Raw genomic sequence first — 25,183 nt, 5'->3', positions numbered from 1 at the left:
ATGTGCACACAAGACACCTATTCACAGAAGTAAATCTGGTGATGGTCAGAAATTCCTCACCTACCACCACCATACAAAAAACATACCAAAACCCCTAGATCCTTTAAAACAAAAACAAAAAGAGGCAAAAAAGGAGGCAACCTTTGCCTGCAAGGGGACCCCCCCCAAAAAAAAACATCTTTTTTAATTAAAAACTGGGAAGGGCATGGGGCCTCAGTAGGTGTATGAGCACACTGTGATGCCCATTGGATAGCATGTCATGGTCAAGTCCATTTTTATTGTATATAGCCAAAGGCCTTTACAAAGGACAGAAAATAAAAGGAAAAGTTTCCTCTAAAATCATGCAACGTAAGGATAGCATATCAGACCCTTGTTCAAAGTTCTGTTTAGCCACTGGATGATCATGGGCTAGGTCATGGGCTGTTTATCACCCTAACCCACCATACAGGGTTGTTCTGGGGATAAAATGAGGGAGGACCTCAGTTATTCCTCTGAATAACTTAAGAGGAAAGATGAGATTAAAATGCAGCATTATTTTTTAAAGTACACAAAACACCACTCCTAGTGAGGTCAGACATTTCATAGGGAAGGAAGAACCAAAATTTACCTGCCCTTGGCCTTGCCTTTCAAGATCTACCACACACATGTCCACAATGGGGCCAAGATTGGTGAAGGTTTCCATGGCGACAACATATGATCCTTGCTCATTACTGTCTACGTTGAGCTAGGAATGAAAATAAGATTAAATTTCTCAAGAAAACAAAAATAGAACAGAGCCCGCCAAAAATACTACACAGAGCTCCAAGAGATGATGGAAATAAATTCAGTGGTCACCCGCCCATAGCATTTAAAATTACATCTGGTAGAATATAGCTGAGCAACTATTTACAGGTGAAAAATTCACAGGTTCACTGAGGGCTACATTTTACCTTCACAAGTTGGGAGTCCCCAAGCCGAGAGCCAACAAACACAACGCCATTATCTAAATAAGTCAGGCATTCAGCAATGGATGTCTAGTTGAGAATAAAATACAGAAAAAGTAAGTCTTTTTAAAACATTTATTTACACAGTTAATTACTATTTATTAAAAGTATTTTAAAATTATTGTTCTGTCCCAAGGGGCCCTCAAGGTGGAATACAACTTTAAAAATACTTTGTTAATCTGTTTATATTTTACAACAAATGAAGAGAATTGCCAGTCTTCAGGTTCTGAAACAAGCTAGTGTGGTGCTGCAGACAGAACCTGGAAGTCTTCTAGAGGAAACCAAGATTCAAATCCTCATGACCATATAACTCGGTGAACAGCCTTGGAAAAGCATGGACTCTTTTCTTGGCCTAATCTACCTCACTGGGCTTTTGTGAGATGAACACACTACTCAGAGCTCATTTGAGGAAGACTAGGATACAAATGTTATAATAAATAAAACGAAGAAATGAAAGCACAATTAGTTCTAAGACAAATCCTCTCACAGAGACAGAGAGTCACAACTGAGGGAAATCCTACATTTATTGATTCTCTAAGACAATTCTTTAGGTAACACCTGAACACAGCACTGCTTGGGTTTCTTAGGGCAAGCTGGGTGCAAATGCTTTATGAGACAGCACTGAAAGTTAGTGTTTGGAGAAAGATTCAAGCTGTCAATCTTTGCTAGGGGTTCTTTCTCCACCTTCACTTTAACTGCCCAAATGGCTTTGCCAATTTGTTTCACACCAAATGCCCCAGAAATGGGAGGAAGGAATAAGAACTACCTCTCCAAGAAGCTCCACACGCAAGTCCTTGAGACTGATGCCACCATCCATCTGCTCCTCCTTCTCCAGTAGTAGCATGAAGAGGCGGCCTTCCATGTCCCCCAGAAGGTAACGAGACCCATTTGGATCCACACGGTTGTGACATACGATTGTACTTTGCTGTTTCACAAAAGAGGCATTATTTAGAACTCTTCAGAGAACCAAGATGGCATTTACACTGAACTGCTCTTTGAATACTTTGATTTCCCTCCTAAAAATGGCGTCTAAAGCATTTGGGAAGCTTTAAAGAAAGTGAAAAATCTAAAAGAATCGCTTAACATAAAATATCCTGGTCTTATCCTTCTTGTGTTGCCACAGCTATTATTGGCAGAGAGACTTTAGTTTTAGCAATCTTGACTGATAGGCCATTACATTTTACTTATTGACCGTTGCGTTTACCATATGTTGCTGTGATGAGGTCAACAGAGATACCACCTGATGAGTCTCGCACATGCTGCCCCTTCAAGGTTCTGTAAAGTTGCTTTAAAACTACACAATCTAGACTGTGCCAATTCACCTGTTTTCATTTCTGTGTGGAAAATTGTGCTTTGTTGGAAGGGAAGGGAAATATTTCCCCTTTTCAAAAATGTTCACTGTCATTCATTCCCCTATCTCCTGCTTAGTTAGGAAATGCCTCTACTTTCCTTAATCAGGAATCACATACTGATTGTGACAACATCACATACTATCTAGCCACATGCCCATATCACAGAAGTCAAAGAGAACTGATTTGATTAACAGCAGTGCTTTATGGGCTGATCACTAAATCAGTTTGCTCTCAGAGGGCAAGCAAAGCATTCAGGATAGGCAAATACTTGTACCTTTCTATAGCAAACCTCAGAAATCATGGGAAAGAAGGTTTTCAACACAGGTAGGTTCATAAAAATATCCCCCCATCCAATTTTGAGGTAGCCAATATAGTAAACCATACCACATTCACACACATAGTGGATGGTACTTCCAGCTTTAAACAAAATATATTTCAAAGAGAAACATGTACTCACCTTGATGATGGGTGGGGCTATAGCCAAATATTTATCACCGTTGTGGTAGGTGATGGATTCTTGTCCAATGATTATAGCCCCTCCAAATGGCTCAGGCACTGTAAGGAATGTGTTTGGAACAGGCATGTGATTTTTTATTTTCTTTTTAAGCATCACAAACAGAAGAAAGGAATATTCAGCAAGAAAAGAGATTCTAGTAAATAAATAAATAAATAAATAAAAGATCTCCCTTTCCCCTTTCTTCTTATTCTGTATGGGATCCTCCCATCTCTGCTTTTTGTGCACTTAATTGTATTCTCACCTAACTGCAGTTTGATACACACAGAATCTCCTGTTGACCACAGAAAGACAGCCACCTTTTCAAGGGAACAAAGCAGTTTGTAAGTAGAGTGAACACATACACCAAGGACTAAGAGAGAAGTAACAAACCAAGAGAGGAATTTAAGGAAGTCAACATGCTAAACATATATCTGGTTGCATAATGTTAGTGATATCTATTAGCAGCAACAAGTGCAGCTGTTATTTCACAACGAGTTTTTCATCTTGCAACTGAATTCACTTTTGGACAGCCTTATTACACCACATTAAATATAGGCTGGCAAGAAAATTAATTAAGTTTACATATTCTTTGCAGGCCTCTAATCCCCCATATGCACTATCTGTCTATAAGATGACCCCCCCAAATTTAAACTTGATAAAATAGGGGGGAAATATAGTATTATACACAGAAAAATACAGTATATCCGGAACTAGCCTTAAGACACTTATCAACTTGCCCATCCGGCTGACTCTGTAGCTTTGTCTAGGAAGTTGCCTGATCAAACAAAGGGGTAAACTGGGGGGGGGGGTGGACCAGTGCACATGCACAAATTCCGCCCACAATATCCTAGGGCATGTGGTTTTCTTCAGATCTTTGCACTCAGAGGTATGTTCCTAAGCATTGGTAAATCTGAAGAGCATCCTGAAGACACTGGATGCAGTTTGAGTCTTTATGTACTCTGGTAAACAACCAAACATAGTTTCTAAGTCTCAGGTTTTTCTTTCTAACCCACTCCTCTGTTTCTCTCTCAGAAAGCCATAGAGAGATAGAATCGTAAAGACATTCAAATCCTAAAACAAGCAAGCACCTGAAATATTCAGGAGCTATAGGGACTCCATGCTCCACCATGCTGTGTTAACACACCCACCAGAACGTGCCACTACGTTATGTCTACAAGGAAAACAAGCCATGTGTTACAATTCACAGGTTTGCCCTGTAAGTATACTGGGTAGTGCTGATGCAGCCACACACGGCTCATTTTCTCTTCCCTCTTGTAGCCTCAAAAGCTTAGTTGCTTTTGGACTTCTTGTTAAATGAGAAGCAAATCTGAAAACCATTAAAAACATTTTTTAAAGCAGAGACAGAGAGGGGAGCAGGAGAGGGAGAGAAAGAGAGAGAGAGAAGAAGAAGAGGAGGAGTTTGGATTTGATATCCCGCTTTATCACTACCCGAAGGAGTCTCAAAGCGGCTAACATTCTCTCTCAGTGGGGCTGAGAGACTTCAAAGAAGTGTGACTAGCCCAAGGTCACCCAGCAGCTGCATGTGGAGGAGTGGAGACGCGAACCCGGTTCCCCAGAGAGAAGAGGGAAAGAGAGAGAGAGAGAAAAGCAAAGCCATTACAGTGTCATGGAGCCAGATTTGGAAAGGAGAAGAAATGCAGTGACTAATGCTCCATATGTCATCATTTGCAAAGCTGTACAAGAGGGGAGAACACGATGCTCTTATAAGCCACTTCAATGAATTGCAGGATTTATGCAATTTCATTTGGGCTGAACTATAAAGATGCTACAGCATAATCAAGAAAATTGGAAGCTCTGGTTCACAGAGCTTCCCCATTATATTGTACCTGATGGTTGCTATACAAGAAGCAACTGCTGTTTTTTTTAACCTCTAGGCAGCTGAAATCGTTAAGTCTGAGCAGTGGCTAGAGATAATTTACCAGGGCTGAAACTAGATCCTACTAGGACAGAGATATATGGCTAACTACTGCAAGAAGTTATGGGCACAAAAGGTAACAAATATGGAGAATTAGTGAGTAGGAAAGTAAGGCGTTCCACTGCAACATGAATCCCACCATGAGAATGGGAAGCAGATGCTGCAAGATGACTGCAGGAGAAGATACAGGGAATATTCTTGAGAAGTATACACAGTTGGCTTCTGAAATAAGAAAAAATGCTGCTTTTTCCATACGCAGGAAGCCGCAAGCTTATTTTTAAGCGTCTACAGATAAAGATATTTTATGTAGATGAACTGACCTGCAATCACCATGGAGGCTTCAGCCTCCACATTCTCCTGTTTCCAGGGTCCCTTGTTAAACTCCTTCTCACGTAAAGACACTTCATATGTCTTGACATGCCGGCCCTGGGGATCCTAGAGATGGAAACAACAGGTACTGTCATGAATGGCACAAACAAATCTGTTCCAGAGGGTTCCCCCAACCCTTAGGAGCATATTTGAGGAGGACATAGCCTGGAGGTCCAAAACTGAGTTCTCATTATTTCAACCAAAACCTTCCACTTCTATATAGGTATTGCTGAAAAGGATTAAGTGTATTTTCTATCACTGGTGTGATCTGCATTGTCCTAGTGGTGCAGCAATAAAACTGCTAGCACATTTTCAAAGCTAAACAGGGTCCAGTATGGTTTCAAATTGGATGAGGGACTGTGTGTTGGGATCTCTGCATTGCAGTGGGTTGGACTAGATGATCCTTGGGGTCCCTTCCAACTCTATGATTTTATGTCTATGTTCTATAATAAGAACACTTTTTTAAAAAAAAAAAAAGTGCAGTGGCTTGGATCCACACAACCAGTTCTACCTGTCCAAGGGATCTTTGAAATTGTGTTTACTGAAAAGCATCCATTTCACCCCACCCACTCCTGGCTAACAGAACCTGTAAAGGCTCCCAGTTTGTTTTGGGGGCTGGATCAGGGCTAGCTGGAAGCACCAGATAAGACAAATCAGATGAGGGGAGCCATACACAGCCCTAAAAAAATTCCCATCCCACTTTTGTAAACAATTTTAAATCCCTTATACGAGAATGAAGAGCTAAAACACATGCCTCTCATTACTGTGAAAAACATTGGCTACGCTATATTAAACAGTTTGTTGGCAGACATGTTGCCTAACAACCATTACACAAGAATGCATGGTTCATTGGGAAATAGGGCAGCAACATCGTTATACTAAGCTGGAAATATTAATACTGTCAGATCTTGCTATTTTATGAATAACCCATGTGATGGGAGTTATGTCTCACAGATGGATCTCCCTACCCCCAGATGAATAGAAAGTGCCTGAACAACAATAAAGCAAGCCAACTTGATACAGGAAAAAGAAGTATCATGATTAAAAGCTTTTAAAGCAGGATTGTCACATAAGCAGGCCATTCAGTTGATGATATCATACGACGTAATGCAGAAAACAGATGATATCATATGATGTAATGCAGAAAACAGAATACCGATATAAAAAGGGACAAGTTTTGCAGTCTACAAATAAATAAAAACTGTGAAATATCACAAACACAGACAAAATGTTTTGCTTTTTACAAGTGTGCTTTGACAGATACAAAAACCTAGACATTAGCAATAGCCCTGAATCAAAAAGTGTTCCGAGACTACTGGCCACCACTTGCTCTGCCAGCAATTTCCATTATAACACACAGACCCAATATTGGTACCTGGTAAACGAAACAGATGGTTGGAGGCTGGCACCCATACAGGAACTTGACATCAATGACCTGCAGCTCCTCCAATCGTATGTTAAACGCCTTTAATTCCTTATTTTCCCGTTCCAGAGGAATGACCTTAAAGAGGCCATCATAGAGTCGCAGTCCTATCATCCTGCACTCTGGGTCAATTATACCAATTATACCTGTCTCCGAGGGACGACCAATACGATCCTAGAAGAAAACAGGGAAAACCATTTCAGCAAGCTTCATGTCTGATGTTGCAGTTTGAGTGAAATATGCAGGATGGAGCCCTCTGAAATCTATCAAATTGGCTTTTGTTCACTAGCTAGTAATTTCTTCTACTTCAAGTTTGAAAAAGTTTTTCCTACAACATACGCTGTACCCTGTTTCTACTAGCACTAATATTTTCTCTGTTGGTATTCCTGTGCCTTATAATCAGTGTCAAACAAATATTGCCAGTTTAAATATGTGACAAATGAATGATGGGTTCTGCCTTTCATTGTTAAACTAGATGCTTTATATAGTAAGTTTGTGCATGCTCAGTCCATACTTTCCAATTCTGTATTGTGTTACCCCTGTATTAGCTGTATTTGAAAAAAGTACCAGTCTGCTCTTTGCCCTTTAACACAAGCAGAATCTTCTGCTGTATGACAGCTCCTCATAAAGATTGTCCTCATGCTGTAAAGAAATACTGGGCTGTACTTCTGTGCTGTCTTTCCATTCACAGATGGCTTGTTGACCCAGCAGAGGCATCTTTGACCCAGTAGGAGGCAATTTTCGCTAAGCCCCCTTTCTCATATCGATTTGAAATAGATTTGAGGAGGCTAATGAAGGCTTCCAGTGTTAGAAACTTAGATATGAAAGCTAGAAGCTAAATGACACCTTAAACCTAGGTTATGGGTGCCGCAATGGAATGTATAAGCATGCTTTTTTATAAGAATAAAAAGCTGAAAATGAATGAACTGCAGCTAAAATCTTATATTCATTTTTCACTTGGTCTAGTCCTTATCTGAAGACTGCAAAAAACAAAGTTGTGGTGTGTGTCTAAGCTGCTCCAAATGCCTCCATATCAGAGCATGACAAAACAAGCCCCAGTTCTCCCAGCAGTTGAAAAGGAGTTCAGACAGCCTCAGAAGCACAACACAAGTGTTGGCATGATCCCTGGCCCCCTTCTCCAGCTCCAATGAGTGGCCAACCAGATACATTCAAAAAGTCCACAAGCACGGAATGAAGGTAACAGCCCTACCCCTATTTCCCCTCCTGCACATACTAATCACTGTGCAAATATCAGCTTTCTGCAGGACAGAATTCGGTCATAGAGCACAGGTTCATAATGACTGTTGGGATCAGACAGCAAAATGTATGTTTGATTTTGGACAGCATGAAAAGCTGGATGAGTAAAAAGAGTCAAATAAATATGAACATTATACAAGTGGTGGTGTAAACAAGCAGAGCTACAAGCACATGACAGTCATCGAAAGAAAATACACTGTAACAGTAAATCGGTAGAAGAAGACCAAGACTCAAACCCCAACGGAAAAGTGCTGAGGAGATGGCCTGTTCAGTTATCTACCCAGCAGATTGTTAGATGTAGCACAACAAGAATGGTTACCTGAACAGCATCGTTCCTTAGGTTGAACATGGACTACACAAAATACACAACAATGTTAAGCAGTCCTAAGCCAATCTCCCCGCTTACCTGCACATTGCCATGGGCTCGGGTGATAATGTCAATGCTCTCCCCACTTTGTTTGTATTCAAGGATGCAGGCATTATATTTTGCTGTCAGAATAAAGAGCAAATCCTTGCTCTCCCCCTTAGGAGAAACAATACAATTAGAAAGTCTTGCCAAAAAGGATTCAACTGAAAAAGCCTCCTCAACCACACCTTGGACCAGAGAACATATTTAACCTTTCATTTATTTAGAAGATTTACACTCCACTTTTCCCACAGAAACACAAAGCAGTTTACAATTTATAATACAAATAAAAAACTTGTGATGTAAACTAATGCTTTGAAAACTCTTCATTGTGTGGTTTGCTTTCCATTTAGCATTTCTTCTTTCTATGATGGACAACAGCTGCACTGACTTTAGCCTGAGTACCTCCTGAAATTTAAAGTGTAGTTCTGTCAATTTTATTTGGATGCCAGGTAGATGCATTGTGAATTGGAAAGACCATTAAAAATTCAATCACCATTTCTGAAGGTTCATGGAAAACTTCAGTTAATGGATGACATCCATCTTGCCCCAAATGCTCCACAAGGCATTGCTCTTTTAACAGGAAGTTCCTGGGGCTACCTGGAAGGCTAGGTAGAGTCAGGGTAGTTGCTGAAATCTTTGACAGGCTGGCAGAGCCAGATATATCTCCTCCCTCCAGAGATCAGTCCAAGGTGGAATCAGTTCCCAGGACTGATCTCCTCAGAAGCAACGAAAAGGAAGCCACTTTGGAAATAGCACTCTTCAAAGTCCAATCACAACTATATTAAACATGAATGGACCAAACATGAATGCAGATCAGCTCATGGCAAAGTGGCATTGAGCATATCACCCTTACGTACTAAATTCAGCCTAGTCACTAGTTGTGAGGACACAGTCATACCATAAAAGCAAACATGCTTTTCAAAGGCACCCTCAAAGCAGAACTGAAACAACTCTTCCCACGTATTATTGGAATATAAGAAAAGATGCAGTTCAAACAGCTAGCAGGCAGGGCCCCCTCTGTTTTGGCTATTTTAAATTCTGAATTTTAAGTTGTTGTAGCTAGTAGTAACACTGCACAATGGGGAGGTGCAGAGCCTATTACAAGGTGCTTACTAAGCACCAACTCTGAACAGCTAGTACAAGCCAGCCAAACAAACAGCTGCAAGGAGAAGATCATGTGGACCCCGATGCCGGGACAGCATTTGGTTGCGGCCATCCAGCTCCAGGACACAACCAAAAGACTCTGGGTGCAAAATTCGCCCGCAGCTCGTCCCTAAGAGCAATGCTCACCTTGGGCCGAAAGAGCTCCATGACGGCGATCTTGCCATACATGCCCACCTCCTTGACGGGCCGCAGCCCTTCCGCAGTGACCACATAGATCTCCAGGCGGGTGTTCTTGGCGATGAGCAAGTTCAGGTCCTCCGCGGAGGTGAAGTGTCCTGGGCCGGAGACAAAACATCGCGAAGTTGCCGGGACCGCAGGAGGAGCCGCTCCTCCCGTCGCCGCCGCCGCTCCTCCCCCTCCACGCGGCCCTCCTCGCTTTGGGCTTCCCCTCCACGCACCGCGGGCCGTTAACCGCCCGCTAACCGACTTCTTCCTCCCGCGCCTCCCCTCCCCCCGCTTTTTTTCCACGGCACCCTCCCTCCCGCCATTACCGGTGACGCAGCTGTTGACGGCCGTGGGCTTCTGTGCCGTCACCACGTAGTTGCACGACATGGCGGTATCGGGGAGCGGGGCTGCTGAAGACCCGCGGAAGGCGACGGGGTGAGGAGGAGGAGGACGGGGAGGGGAAGCGCCAGGCAGCACAGTCTCCAAAGGCCACCAACCACCTCCGGCACCAGAGAGAAAGCGCCAGAGCGCCCGCGCGCCGCGCCGGGCACCACGGGAAATTTGACGAGAGGGGCTGCTGAGGCGCGCGCGGCAGTGGCAGCGCCCTCCTCCGGCCAGAGGGGAGTAAACCTTACCACTCTCCTCCGAGAAAAAGAAAAGGGGGCGGGGAGACTTCCCCCACCCCCTCGCGTCTGACTCCGTGCGGAGCGTGACTGGCCCTGCGCGCTACCGCCAACTGCCGGAGCTCGCGCTGCCGTCGGCCAATCGGCTTCTTCCCTGCCGCCTCTTGTCAGGCAGGGCGCGCGTGGCTGATGCTGTGAGCCAGGCGGAGTTTGGATTGCAGGGCGAAGTCTCTCTCGCCTTCGAAAAGGGAGGCGCGTAAAGGCAGTAGTGACAGGACACACGGGAGTCAGAAGCGGCTTCGCCTCTCGCCCCTGAGCAGCCGCTGTCTCTCTCTCTCTCCCTCAGGAGCAGGAGGTGTCCCTCCTCGCCTCGGCCGCAGGCTCTCGGAGCATCCTGCTGAGCTTGGTAGCCCGGAGTCGCAGCTCCAGAGGGGCAGCATGCAGGTGAGACCCAGAAACGTCTGGTCTCCGTGAAGCTGAGGGAAGGGATGTTATTGCATTTCTGTCCAATTCCTCTTAAAATCCCTGTGAGGTAGGCGCTCGCCTGAGCGTGGCCCCAATTGACCCATGAGGCCCATGGCTGAGTTTGGGTCTTGGGCTAGAAAACTTTCAGCTCTGCTGCCCTTGCACTGCTTCTGCCTCAGTCAGAGCAGAGAATTGGTTTTGGTCAGCTGCGGTTGTGCGATCACTGGAAAGCAAGGGAGAGAGTCCCTTCCATTAAGTCTCTGAAGCCCTGCGGATTGAGGGAAAGCATCCGAAACAGGGTAACTTGTGACTTGGGAGTCAAACTTCAGTCTCTTTGTATCGGTCCCTTGCAATCTTTATATTCTGCCTTTGGGTTCACTCAGGAATATTCAGAACAGCTTAGGATACAAAGAAATAATAAAGCAAGTATATACAGTGTTAGAAGCCCAGTCAAATGACTATGAAGCCAATGGAGCTAACAAAAGAGAGGTGTCAGAATGCTTGGGGTGGGGGCCTGAAGGTTTGCAAAAGTAGAAAATATATTGGGGTGGTGGAAAACTGAACAACTCAATAAGGACGGAGGGACTGAGCATGTGATTAGTGGCCACAGAATCCCACTGATGGGGGGAGACAGAAAAAAAAGACGGGGAGATTGAATACCCTGAAAGAAAGCATAGCTGGCTGAAACTCTGAAAAGGGATATTCTACACTGCCACATTTTGTGGCAGCTCCCACTTGTATAGCTCTGAAGGGCACACTGGCTAATAATTATCAATTAATAATGCAGTCAGAAGACTCAGCAGATAATTAAATGCACGGAAGCAGAAAATCAGGACCAGAGTCCAAACTAGGCTACTACCCATGCCAAATGTTTGCTTAAAGTTTAACAACAGGAGTTTGACCTGATGCCTAAAAGTGAGCATGGAGGGAGCCAGACACATCTCCCTGGGCAGCAAATTGTCAATTCCTCATTTTCTTTTGGTGGGTTATGTCTCAGCTGTGACTATTTGAACCTTTTTGCATTACCTGGATGTGGGGGCCCATAGTATATATGATTTCAGAAGATTAAATCTAAGACCCAGGAGTTACAGGGAAATACCTACTTCTACAGGGTCTATTACATAAAAATGCTGTGGAGACTTCATAAAGAAACCCTTTCACCTTCCTTCTGGCCTTAGAAGTGGCTACCAGATATTGTGCTAGAATGAGCCAGCTGCACAAACATGAAGCAACACTAGGAAAGCTGCACACATGGTTTTGTTCTTCTTTCTAGCCCCAAGCTAAAAGAAAAACCAAAAAAGCAAGTGCAGCATCTGTAACATTCTGAAGACTGGACGTGGATATTTCTCAACCATTAAGAGTCTGCAACTCTTTAGGACTAGGAGGGAATATGAGAAGTGTCAGGTGATGTTGTCACAGACTAATACTGTTGCAGCTGCATGACCAGCTCTTGATGACCTGGAATTAGTTATTTGTTGCTACAGGTGACCAAATGACTACTAAATTACAATACTGTTGAATGACTAACATACTGTTACCTACTTCGCCTTCATGTTCTAAAGATCTCCGAAGCACAGTAACTGGTGTGTCTGCCTCTGTTCTGTGGAACAGAATTCCTGTCAGGCTATGACAGACACCTGCTATCTGCATGTTTGGCTGTCTAATTAGTATTGTTTTTAAATTTATCTGTTACATTCTGTGTTTTTAGCTGTTTTTGTTGCATTTGTACACCTGGTGACGTTTGTGGAAGTCAATGTAATAATAATGCTATAGGATGAAGCAGGCTGGAAGACTCAAAAAGTTAAATGGAAAATATATTGGGTACAACTTTAGACAAAGAGTGGACGTGTCAAAATTATGTTTTCATTGTTACATAAAACTCAGTTTTGATTCACAGCTGCTGCTCTTTCTGCTAATGTGGAGGAACAGTTTTTTCGTGGATGGCTAACAAATTCTACCAATGTAATGGTTGTCTGTGGCATGACAGAAAGCATGGAAGGTGAATGACCCAATCTTCATATTTTTTGAAAGCAATATCAGGTGGTATTGCAAATACTAATGGATGGGTGTGCTAGTTACTTTTGTGTTCTGCCTTTTCACTCTGCTGTTCAGAGGTGTTTGACATGGGAAATGCATGGGCTCAAGCATTATACACAGCTTGCATGTGTCTCTTGCAATAATTCTTTTTTCAGATATTACAACAAAATCATGAATCACTGGTACAATTGCTTATAAGCACTTGTAGTATTTGAAGCTGGTTGGACAGTCATGAACTAGAAACTACCTCCATGTGGAAGGCTGTGCGTATGAGAAACTTTTGTGATGTTTTCCTATTCTAGGGTTCAAAGAAGCTAGTGAACACAATTCTGGGTTGTGCAGACGATGCATTGGCTGGAACAGTGGCTTGTAATCCTCATCTCCAGATCCTGCATGGACACAGAGTGGCATTACGTGCTGACTTGGAGAATCTGCGAGGCAAAGTGGCACTTATTTCTGGAGGTGGTTCAGGACATGAGCCTGCACATGCAGGTTAGTGGGATCAAAGTTATGGGAGCTTTGAGTCTGGGGGAGAGGGTTTCAATCTGGTTTCCCTCACTTCACTTAACACTGGCATTTCATGAATACAAAGAGAAGAGGACATCCTGTGATCCCATATTTCTGGACATCATGAACTGAAAACTTTTGTGCCACAGTTCTGGCAGCTGTACGATTCAGTTATTGGAGTTAAGATAAACAGCCACAGAACTAGAGTGTGAGCAAGATGCTCCCAAAGCAGATGCAATACCGCCATGCCTGTCTTCTTTCCTCAGGGTACATCGGGAAGGGAATGCTCACTGGAGTGGTAGCTGGTCCGGTATTCACTTCACCTGCAGTGGGCAGCATTTTAGCAGCAGTTCGGGCTGTGAGGCAAGCTGGTGCAGGTATGGCATCATTTTTGGTAGATGAACATCTCTCTTGAGGGAGGAATATCACAGAATTCAAACCATCTCTCTTCTGTAGTTGGGACACTGCTAATAGTGAAGAACTATACTGGGGACCGTCTGAACTTTGGGCTGGCATTGGAACAAGCACGGGCAGAAGGGGCTTCTGTGGAGATGGTGGTTATTGGTGACGACTGTGCCTTTACCAAACAGAAGAAGGCTGGCAGGAGAGGTCTATGTGGCACAGTGTTAATACACAAGGTAGGAATCATCCATCCCCAAATTCAGAACCAACATTGTCATTGACTTAGGACCCCACTGTACAGTAGTATTACCAAAGTGCAAATAATGCTTTGAGGCCTAAGAATGTTGTAGAGTGTGAGGTGCCCATAGGCATTCCTCCCTGCATATTGTGCCTGAACTCCTAGCCACATAAAAGCATGATTCTTCACACAGCCATTCTTCTCCGTTAGTCCTGACACACCTGGCTTTGTCCCTGTAGTATGAAGTGAAGGAATGTATGCTAATCTTCTGTGATCCTTTTGTTGAGAAATCAAAGCAACATTTTTCCTTACAGTTGTTTATGTTTAGGTAGCTGGGGCTCTGTCTGAGGCAGGTTGTGGTCTGAGTGCAATTGCTCGCAAGGTTACTGCTGTTGCACACTCAATGGGTAAGTGTTTAAGTAGCTCTCTTTGGGAGGTAAGCATCTGGCCAAAGGCTACATTATTCTTTGACACCTGGCAAATCAAGCAGTCTAGCAAGGTCATGCTGGCTAAATTTATTATGCTGTCTTTTATAGGGTTTATGGTTTTGACATGCAGTGAATGTAGTGAAGATTTAAAATTAATGATCCCTGAAAGAAAGAGAACCCCAATTGTGTGGCTGACCCCTTGTTGTTAATGTATAAGATTTGGACTCAGCATTCACCATCGCCTAGTTTAACCTCCCACACAGGATTGTTGTGAGGATTAAATGGGGAGAACCATATACACCACCTTCAGGTCACTGGAGGAAAAGGTGAGGTATAAGAACTTGAGAAGAGCACTGATGGGTCAGATCGAAGACTTATCTGTCCAGCTATGTGGTCCCTAAGTTCCCAACCAGATGCCTTTGGGAATTCCATAAGCAGAACAGAGGTGCAATAAGACACTGCCACTCATGATCTCTAATAACTGGTATTCAGAAACATGCTGCCTCTGATAATGCAGGTAAAATAGCTAGCCATTGATAGCTTGATATAAGTTTAATTAATATGAACAAATAATGTTTCTGTAATTAGCTGGTGATCCTCAAGACTACACCTTTCAATCCAAAACTACATTGCAATATTGTAGTATCATTTAGAGTTGTGCATTGTAACCGGGGGCATAAGCAGAACATACACTTTTGTCTATTTTCTTGTACTGATGCTGAAACATCTGTATGGAAGGTGGCATTTTATTTTTGCACAGGGACCCTTGGAGTTAGTCTAACCCCCTGCAGTGTTCCTGGATCTAGACCTACCTTCCAGCTTGCTGATGATGAACTTGAGCTAGGCTTAGGTGAGGAATGCGTTTCCATCTACTTCTTTAGAATGTCCTCATGAGCATTGTCTCTTTGGGACTGCATGCCATTTGTTTTGGGACTCTGTCCATGCTCTGAATTATTAGTTGTGACCAGTTCCATTCCATCATTGCAGGCATAGGGGTCAGTCTGAGGTGCTATCACCTATGATGCATGGGTATCCATTATCAGTCAGATACTAACAGGGCACAGATATGTTCTTTTACTATTTTTCTTTTGTGTGTAGTTTAAGTTCAATGGCTATATATCACTGACTAGCATGATTAGGATTTCATCAATTAGTGCCCTTAAACTCAGTCATCTTCTGTTTAGAAAGAAGATAGTCATGGCAGGTGCCATAACTGATATTTGATATCTTGCTCTCTCTGTAGGAATCCATGGTGAAGCAGGTGTGCGCAGGATGAAGGTAAGTAGCCTGTCACCTTTTTGCTAATGAAGAAGTACAACCCTGCCCCCTTACACATGTCCTCTTCACAGATAACATCAGCAGATCAGGTTGTCAAAATAATGCTGGATCACATGACCAGTCACTCCAACGCTTCACGTGTGCGACTCAAGTCTGGTGAGTAACAATTTTGAGGCTGGCCTATATATTATTCCTTCTACTCTGAGGAATCTGGGAATATTTTTTTCTGTGGCTATTTTTCTATAGCTGAACTGTAATATATATACAGTACAATATATACAAAAATGCTTGTAAAATCACGTCATGTAGTGAGTTTCTATTACAATTGCTGGAATGGAGATTTACTGTGTGATTGGTCAGTCATTGATCAGTAGATCCAGATGTTAGCCCAGATGGGGAGAAATAGCCATGCAGAAGCTTTTACATCACCTTTTGCATATTAAGTATAGTGTGCAGATTAGTCTTCAATCTTACTTTGTTTTGGCTTTCAGGTTCTTCTGTAGTCTTGATGGTGAACAATTTGGGTGGGTTATCCTACCTTGAATTAAGTGTAGTGGCTGGGTCTGCTGTGCGTTGTCTTGGTAAGTTTCCCTTGTTAGAATATTGGTTGAGATTGTCTAATTCTGCATTGTGTAAAATTAAAAACTATGTAAAATTACATAAATGAGGCCTGTAAAATACCAGATTGCCTAGATACCTATAAGGTGAGAAAAGAATTTGGAGCATGCTTAATTGTGCAAAACTAGCATTTAATGTTCATAGTGATGCCTAGAAGTTTAGAATACTTACGATGTAGATTATATGTAGTGTGATAAAGCTCATCACATTTTACTTATTAGACCAGCTTTAGAAAAACTCATCTTTTCCAACACCCAAGGCGGGATGATTCAGCAGTAGAGCACATGCTGTCCAGACTAGTATGCCACAAGCTAAGAGTAGGTGCAGTGTGTAAAAAAAGAAAGAAAAAGAAAACATATAGAGCAAATGGCTTAAAATGTATATAATGAAATAAATCACACACTATAAAAAAAAAGACAGGGCACCAATCAGCTACTGGGGACAGTAGCTTCACTGCTCCAAATATGACAGCAGAACATTGAAGCTTAATTTGGTGTATCTCCACCAAACATTATATCACTGTGGGACATCAGTATGCCATGTTCTGCAAGACTGGGATATATGGGGAAGAACCTTTGCGTGGGCAGGCGGAGTCCCCAGATCCTGCACGGTCCCCCCGTCATGTGGAATAACGACTCAAGACAACGTGCTATGGGATTAAATTGGCCACAACTTTATTAAATTTCAAATGTGGGTAGACCTTGGCTCAGGCATTGGGCGTTCTCCCTCCCTGGTCCCCAGCCGGGGACCTAGGGAGCATCAGGGTTATCCAGTGTGTGTGGGGGGGATGGGCCAGCTCTGGAGAACATATGTTCAAGCAGAGATGGCCGCCCCCGTAACGCCGCCGCCGCAGGGGAGAGCAATGACAACCTTTCGGTGTACGGCCAAAGCCTCCCTTCAGAAAACCCCTTTAACGGGGAACCCTGGTATCGCCGCCGCAAGAGGAAGATGGACAAAAGGATTCCGCCCAAGGCCTGATACCGCCAAAGTTGTGACGTTTTGCTATGGGAAAGGCGAAACCTGCCAATGCAGGGAAATTCCTTTCCGGCCTTTTAACAGCGACCTTAACGTAGCAGCGCCCGCATACCTGTGAAGAAAAGTTAACCTGCAAAAACCTGTGAAGAAAAGTTAACCTGCAAAATAAGACATTAACTGAGGGTGGGTAGGGTGGGAGAAGCTCTGGAGCCAAGTGAGGATTCCTAGGTGAGATCCTCCCTCTATTGTGTGGGCAGGTAATCCCTCCCCTACCTGGCCTGGTCTCCTTGGCAACGCTTCCCCCAGGTGGGATTGGACAACTGACTGAGGTAGGCGGAGACCTCCAGGTATCACACCTGAGGGAAGGCAAAGCCAAGCCTATGCTGTTGGGGCCGCTCCAGGTCTAGGGGCTGCACGCGCCCACGCAAAGGGCGCCCCCCGTTTTAAGCGGGGAGCGGTCATTATGATATCAGAGGATCACACAGATGTTCAGGGGGGAAATGCACAATACCTTTCATATATCCATCTGGCTCCACCCTGGCAGAGATGTTATGTAATGTTCCTAATCATGCTTCTTAGTTTCTCTTGCTTCATCACTGCAGAGAGCAGGGGCATCCATATTGCCCGAGTTTTTGTTGGCTCCTTTATGACTGCACTGGAAATGGCAGGTGTCTCCCTTACTCTCTTGCTTGTAGATGATGAGCTGTTGACTCTCATTGGTGAGTTCTTGAGATACCAGTTTTCTTCTCAAATTTGCGACTTGAAAATAAGTTGTGACTTAATTGATCAGGTTGGGGGGTGGTATATGTCTTGAAAATATGTATTACGTCCTGGAGGCTCATTTTCTTTCTGATAATGAGTATATTCTCTTTCCAATACAGATAAAATAGATAATACAAATTACATTATTTCCCTTGATCCAAATGGCAGCATTTCCTGACAGTTTGACCAAATGTCTCCAGTTTGCTATAAGCCCAGTGATGAGACACAATAACTCCAAAATAAATAAATTTGAACTTCTCATTAATAATATAAGTCCTGTCTTGTTAGACTGCCCAATTCTTTTAATGTTGGGCTTTGTTATTTGGGGTTCATAACCAGACTTTTGTGGCTTCTGCTAAGAAAAATGCTGATGATTTTTAAGAGTCCGTGTGTTGATGACTTCATGGATATGAACCAATGGTGTTGTGAAACTATCAGCAATTGTATATCACACTCTTGTATTCCAAATTCTAGATTCCGACACTACAGCTGTTGCGTGGTCACAACCTGCCAAGGTGCATGTGTCAGGCCAGAAAAGAGTGAGAGAGTCAGTAGCACCCAAGGAAGAGGAGGAAGAGGAGTCTTTTCCATTTAAAGGTACAGGCTGAAACATCATCTCTCTCTCTGAGAAATTTCTTGCCATACTGTAACCAGTTTCATCCTGTCCACTGAGACTGTGATTCTGGCTTTGTGATGGCAGAATGTCCTTCTCTCAAGGAGCATTGAGAGTGAAAGTAATCTGGAGACACAAGCAGCACCAACAGAAGTCACTGTGTCCTGTTTGAAGGACTGGATGAGCAAAAGGCTGGTCAGGACAGTAAATGCCTTTTTGCCAGAAATGTTGGCTTTTGTTTTGCTTCACTCTTGTTCTCTCATTAGCTGTATGACATATAAAACATATAAAACAAAAATCCTTTCATACCCCAGTTTCTCCATCTGTAAGTTAATGATAATAGATTCCTAGGTAGTATTTGCAGCGTTTCTTTCTGCATATGCAAGCAATTGGATGTGTTTATCTGTGAGCTGGCCTTTCTGTTTCTGCACCAGTTAATCCATGGATATTCATGATGACTTCAGCATAAAGTGATTTATACACATGACTTGGGCCATCATAGATCAAATATCACATGCAGAATGTTTCATATTACTTTATTCATTTCAAATACAGAACTATTAAGCTGAATCATTACAGATTTTCAGCTGTTTCATCAGGTGCTGAGTAAACAAGTGATGAAAAATCCAGCATGAACTGAAATAGCCTACTAATAAAGTGATATGTTTGGATAGAGTTTACCCTTACACTCACACATTATATGAAAGGGAAATGCATAGCAACATCAGTACTTGCTGTGTAAGACAAAATGTGAAACTGGGAGCCTTACCACTATTGAAATGAAATAGCTATTCCCATTTTATTTAGCACCAGCCACCCCCTACATGAGAGCAGTTCTAGAGAAGGTGTGCAACACACTGCTGAACCTACAAGAGGAACTCAATGATCTAGATCGCGCCGCAGGTGATGGAGACTGTGGCAGCACACATGCACGAGCTGCCAGAGGTTAGTGCTCTTCCAACAAACTCCCTTTCTATTTTTGGAGCACATAACCTCAGCTTGTGTTCCATTATAGACTTGGGGTTGTAAGTTAAATGAATAATGACACTGGTGTACTACTTTTCTGAAGAACAGAGAGAATATGAGCTGGATGGGTTATATATGCTGTTTGATGATATGTTGATAAAAAGTGTGTTGGAATCCACAGGGTTCCATCTTATCCCCTATGCTATTTAACATCTATATGAAGCCTCTGGGCCATTTTTGATTGTAGGTTATTTTAAATGTTTTTAATGTTGCACTTTAAATTGTTGTAAATCATCCCAGGGTGTTGAAGGGTGGGCAATAAATTAAAATACCATAATAATAATAATATTGTTAAGCTAAAATGGAGCAAAGAATATGCTGAAAGGTATTAAATTTGTTCCGGTTCAGGAGGGAACACTAGACTTGGTGGCCTACATAAAATGCCTTCCTGAATCTTCCTGCTGCTAAAGGACTCTTCAGAGATGCCATAGACTGAATATGATAAAAAGGTGTTGGTGTGGGAAAACTATGTACTCTGACTGAAAAAGGTTGTTGAGATCTTTTCCCTTGATGCTTCAAATTACCATACTAATTGAGACATATCTGCAGAATTGCTTTATAGGCTTAGTCTTAGTTTTTTTGGGGACCTGTGTTGTTGAAAAATGCAATTGATTGCAAAATTAGTGAGGGCCCCTCCAGACATCCTTTTTATAGTATATTCATGACTATTTGTGTTCTTGATCCTAATAGAGTTGTCCCAAGCTTTGGGATGGTCACACTGCTTCAGTTCCAATCAGTGCATATCCTGTGCTGAAAACCTGTAGCTCTTTTTAACAAATGTTTAAAATGTTCATTTTTGTTCTTCTTTGTTGCATGATAGCCTCTCCAGACATCAGTAATGTGGTAGCATTGGAGAAGCATCACAGCAGAATAAATCCGCCATTTATGCACTATTACCGTGCTTAAAAACATTTTGCAGAATACACCTGCAATGAACACCAGTCGGGGGGGGGGGCCTTAGCCAGATGGGAGATTGTCAATTTTAACCAGTGAGTGTTGTTTCCTCAGCAATCCAGGAATGGGTGGAGTCAAAACCTCTACCACTGTACCCCTCTCAGCTGCTCTCTGCCCTAGCAAAGTTACTGCTGGAGAAGATGGGGGGTTCTTCGGGGGCGGTGAGTGTTAGAAGAATTTGTACAAGTACAAAAAGAAAAAAGTACTTTTTTTCTTTAATTCTTAAACCTTTAATAAATATTTTTTTTTAAAAAAAAGGGTTAGAAGAATTTGGATAACCTGTTTAAGGTTGCTCCTTGCTCTTATGTAAGGGTGATTGGTACTACTAGAATTTGTGTGTGTAGTGGGAGAAGGAGCAACAGTTAGGAAAAAGTAGCAAATAAGCATTTTTACTGCTGACACATATTCTCTAAAAATGTGGCTCATGTTAGGATACGGGGTGGGAGATGATCAGAATATTTTAAACACTTTCACATGGAGAAACTGGGAGCTTCCTAGTTGTGAGACTTAAACTAGCACTACAACAAGCAACTCTTTAGAGTGCAATACTGTTTCCCTTTCTCATCAATAAATGCTCTTTTGGTGAGAAATTAAGTTTTTAAATTATAATATCTAACATACAGAACCGGCAAATTCTCATAACATAAAAATTAAAGCTTTTACTAAATTGGAGCAAACTTGTATGCATGTAGTAGTTCCAAAATACACTGAAACTATTTCCACTGAGAAATTTAAATGTAGTCTATTCATGCAACAGACAGTTGTAGTAGAATAGACTGTACTACTTCGGAGGTGGGGCACATTTTGGAAAGAAGTTCTAGCATAAAAGGAGTATGGTTAGGCTAATTTCTACTTACAAAATGTTTTTAGTTAGAGCATCATGCACAAATGTGATCTCTTGCCTACAGTCAGAAATGCTACAATCCATTTTACTACCTCAGGACTCTAGTCCATCTCATTCTGTTGTGTTTAGAGGTCAAAAGCTATCACAAAGGGAATTCATGAAGCAACGGTGTTGGACAATGGAGACACAGGTTTATATCCCCTTTTGTCTTATACTCAGGGGGTGCCTTTGTGGTTCGTTAGTCTCACAACATGGCAGATATGCAGACAGAAAAGATGTGCCATAGACCTTGGAACTAGGGTGGGCTGTAATAATTTGTTTTGCTAGGGCCACTGAATTCTGATTTTGATCTGATAGCTCTTAGACTACCTTGACTATGGAAACTTTATTAAAAGGTTCTTTGTTAAGACGCTTATTGCTAAAAAGAAGTTCCACTCAGCTTATTTTGTTAGATTTTATTGCGTTTTAAACTATTTTTTGTCTCAAGCTGTAGGAGTAGATAAGGAGAAAATTGTAATATGCTAAAGAGAAATACTGCATTTGATTATTGTATTATTACCCTAGACTTTATCAGAGATGAAACCACTTTGTTTTCTTACAGCTCTATGGACTGTTTCTAACAGCAGCTGCTCAGCCCCTACGGACTGATGATGAATTGGCAACTTGGTCAGCGGCCATGGATGCTGGTATTGATGCCATGATGCGGTGAGTGTGACCCTTACATGACTGCAGCAGAGTAATTATACATGTGTTCTCTTGTTACTTCCATCCTTGCTATATGAGTGAGACTGCCTCTACGGTGGGAGGGATGCACATGTGGAACCTACACTACTAATTGTATTCATCTGACAGGTATGGAGGAGCTTCACCTGGAGACAGAACTATGGTGAGTAATGTGCCCTAGCACTGTCCTTCATTAAGGCCCCTTCCATTCCAGCTATTTGAAGCATATCTGAAGGCGCCCAGGAACTAATTTTAGGGGATATCTACACAATGTCATGCTTGAGTTGTCGCCTTGTTAATTCAGATTTCCTGTTAATACCAGCATAGATGCAAAAATTCCAAAGGTATGACTTTGAATTTTTGGAGACAGTTTGTTTCTGGGGTGTTATAACACTTCTGAGGGTTGCTCCACTGCCATGCTGCCTCACTTGTGGTTTGGCATAGAAGGACACACTTGAGTCATTGTATTTCAAGGAACAGCCATGGAAGGTTGTTACTCTTGCTTTGATGTGAAGTATGGAGAAAGGAGGGTCTGTGCTCGAAGAAAATGGGTACTCTCAGACATGGTGCAGATGGGGTACCATGAATGCAAAAACACAAAATTCAGGAAGGTATGAGAAGTGTCATGCTATACCATAAGAGCGGAATGAGAAGGGAAAGAAATCAGGAGAAGCACCTGAAATTTCTTCTTCTGCCATGGAGCTACCTCAAGGCAAAAGTGACACCACTTATTTTTTTGCTTTACTTAGCAGTCATGGCTTACAGTCTTAATTATGGTTACTTTAGAATGCTTCACACATCTGCACATGCCAGACACTTTACACTAGCAAATTAGTGTAGTGTTAGTTAGCACAATTTATCTAAACAATAGTTACCAACATTAATTTGCCTTGTCCAGAATGTGTGGAATATTTCCCATAACATTCAGTTTCAGCAAACGGTTCCAGGTGTTCAGGGTTCAGATAGGAGACTATCCCTGCCAAGATAATGACTGTCCATAACTAACCCTGATAGAGCTATTGTCCTCTTAATTATTGTTTGTCTCTTTGCTAGCTGGATTCACTCTGTGCTGCTGCTGAGCAGCTCAGAGCTCTGAAGAACCCACAGACTAATCCACTGAAGGTTCTGACCAAAGCTGTAGAAGTGAGTATGTTAACGTACCTACAACCCAAAGTGTAAAAAACAACAACACCCTTTTGCATCATTTAGGAAGATGAGAGCAGGGAACTATAAGCAAGTTTTCTCAGGTTATAGATATGTAGTATACGTATCTGTAGTTCTGTGCATTCTCGTATTGTCCAATCAGCATAAGTCTTATCAGGCACACAGTATCAATTTCACTAGTAGTCCATCTGCAATCTGAATAATAATAATAATTTATTATTTGTACCCCGCCCATCTGGCTGGGTTTCCCCAGCCACTCTGGGCGGCTTCCAACAAAGATGAAAAATACACTAAAATGTCACATATCAAAAACGTCCCTGAACAGGGCTGCCTTCAGATGTCTTCTGAATGTCAGGTAGTTGTTTATCGCTTTGACATCTGATGGGAGGGCGTTCCACAGGGCGGGCACCACTACCGAGAAGGCCCTCTGCCTGGTTCCCTGTAACTTGGCCTCTCGCAGTGAGGGAAAAATTACCAAACACTTAAAATCATTAGGCAAAATCCTAAAGTGGTTTGTTTGCAGCATTAGGACTAAAAGGCATCACATCACAACAGAAATGGGGAGGACTAGTGTCCAGATGAGGGCTTATGGTTTCAAATTTAGAAGCAAATGAAAGCTTTTGGTGGTATCTATCTACTCTTAATTCCTTGCAAATGGTGAGCACATAGGTATCTGTTTCTCCTCTTATAATGTCTTGCTTTTTTCTACAGGAGGCAGAGGCTGCTGCTGAGTCTACAAAACATATGGAAGCAGCTGCAGGCAGGGCCAGTTACATTGGCTCATCCCGCCTAAATCGGCCAGACCCTGGTGCTGTAGCAGCTGCAGCTATTCTTCGTGCAGTGATGGAAGGATTGCAGGTTAAAACAATTTAATTTAGTGGTGATTAATTTATTGTATATATTTATAAAAGTATATACCACTAAATCACAAAACATATCAAAGCGACTTACAACATTTAAAAGATAAAAACTACATTTAAAAAGCAAATATAAAAACTAATTTAAAAGAAAAAGAAGTTAAAAACAAGCATAAATAAACCATGATGGAGGATGAACTCTTAATTGTCTGCATAAGCCTGGCGAAATAAAAAGATTTTCAGCAGGCATTTAGAAGATGGCACAGGAAGGTGCCTGCTGAAACTCTCTTGGCAGAGTATTCCAAAGGACTGGGCCAATGACACAAAAGGTTTGGTTTCTCATTGTTGTCAAATGAGCCTCACCAACTCAGGGAACACTCCTGCTGCTGTTCTCAGAGGGATATAAAGGTTCAGGCGATCCCTGAGGTACCCTGGACCTAAGTTGTAGTGAAGCAGGCTAAGAGATTATTCTGCTGCCTGTATTGTATCCTCGAAGAGCCATGCAGCAGAATTGTTTTGAGTGTTTCAGAGTATGGTTGTACCAGAAGTAGCAGATGGGCCACTGGAACCTTTGGCAGCATGCTATGAGCAATTTGCACAATGATTTGGGGATAAAATCATGCAGCTCTGTAGTGCCTTGGATGTCACTGTTACTGCAACTCTAGTTGAGGTGCTCATTGCAGTACTCTGTGGGGTCAATTTCAATTTATATGGCCTGATGATGTGGACAGAACTCTTATAATGATGTGGACAGCTTCTTGCTCTTGACTGCCCATCCTGACCGGCAAAAGCTGGTTGGGAGGGGTCCTGGGGGCAGTGATACCTCCTTCCTTTGATTCAGCTCATAATTCAAGACTTGCTAAAATGTTGTATCACCATTCCTCTCCTGTGCAGGGCTCTCCATTGAATCGAAGTAGCTTCAGAATGGCAACATGATGTTCTTATAGTACCTTGCTTCTAATACTTCAGGCTCAAGAGCATCCTTGTAGTGAATAGTATCTGGTGTTTCTGTAACCCCATGCATAAGTACAGGTCTATGCTTTATATTCTTAGTTTTGAGATCATTACTTTGTACTTTATGAAATTTGGCTGTAATAAAGAGTCCTATCTTTGGA

At 42.4% G+C, this 25,183-nt stretch overlaps 2 protein-coding genes across 5 annotated transcripts in view; one reads left to right on the top strand and one right to left on the bottom strand.

The window, feature by feature from the left end:
- The window catches only part of DDB1 (damage specific DNA binding protein 1), a 21,916-nt gene extending 11,904 nt beyond the window's left edge, over positions 1-10,012 (bottom strand). Inside the window, exons 1-9 of the mRNA XM_081200492.1 lie at positions 9,881-10,012; positions 9,516-9,664; positions 8,223-8,339; positions 6,512-6,733; positions 5,088-5,202; positions 2,793-2,890; positions 1,750-1,908; positions 930-1,013; positions 608-724 (exon numbers count right to left, since the gene is read on the bottom strand). Of these exons, the coding sequence (XP_081056618.1) occupies positions 608-724; positions 930-1,013; positions 1,750-1,908; positions 2,793-2,890; positions 5,088-5,202; positions 6,512-6,733; positions 8,223-8,339; positions 9,516-9,664; positions 9,881-9,941 (1,122 nt within the window). The 5' untranslated portion in view covers positions 9,942-10,012. The remainder of the gene's footprint in view (positions 1-607; positions 725-929; positions 1,014-1,749; positions 1,909-2,792; positions 2,891-5,087; positions 5,203-6,511; positions 6,734-8,222; positions 8,340-9,515; positions 9,665-9,880) is intronic.
- On the top strand, positions 9,874-25,183 carry TKFC (triokinase and FMN cyclase). 4 transcript variants are annotated; one of them, XM_081200705.1, is made up of 20 exons: positions 9,874-9,989; positions 10,524-10,621; positions 11,916-12,046; positions 12,982-13,171; positions 13,453-13,563; positions 13,643-13,824; positions 14,155-14,233; positions 15,015-15,104; positions 15,498-15,532; positions 15,604-15,688; positions 16,024-16,113; positions 17,728-17,844; positions 18,362-18,484; positions 19,308-19,445; positions 20,535-20,641; positions 21,926-22,029; positions 22,177-22,210; positions 23,101-23,190; positions 23,923-24,069; positions 24,963-25,183. In XM_081200705.1, exons 5-20 carry the CDS (start codon positions 13,470-13,472, stop codon positions 25,002-25,004), a joined length of 1,557 nt encoding a protein of 518 aa, XP_081056831.1. In that variant the 5' UTR covers positions 9,874-9,989; positions 10,524-10,621; positions 11,916-12,046; positions 12,982-13,171; positions 13,453-13,469; the 3' UTR covers positions 25,005-25,183. The 4 variants fall into 4 exon arrangements, with proteins under 4 accessions (XP_081056831.1, XP_081056829.1, XP_081056832.1 ...); XM_081200703.1 differs by lacking the exon at positions 11,916-12,046; XM_081200704.1 differs by lacking the exon at positions 9,874-9,989 and having other exon boundaries at positions 10,305-10,621.

The sequence above is a fragment of the Podarcis bocagei genome, assembly GCF_964188305.1.
Source record: "Podarcis bocagei genome assembly, chromosome: 1".
NCBI classification, from domain to species: domain Eukaryota; kingdom Metazoa; phylum Chordata; class Lepidosauria; order Squamata; family Lacertidae; genus Podarcis; species Podarcis bocagei.
This window is presented reverse-complemented; position numbering and strand designations above follow the sequence as displayed.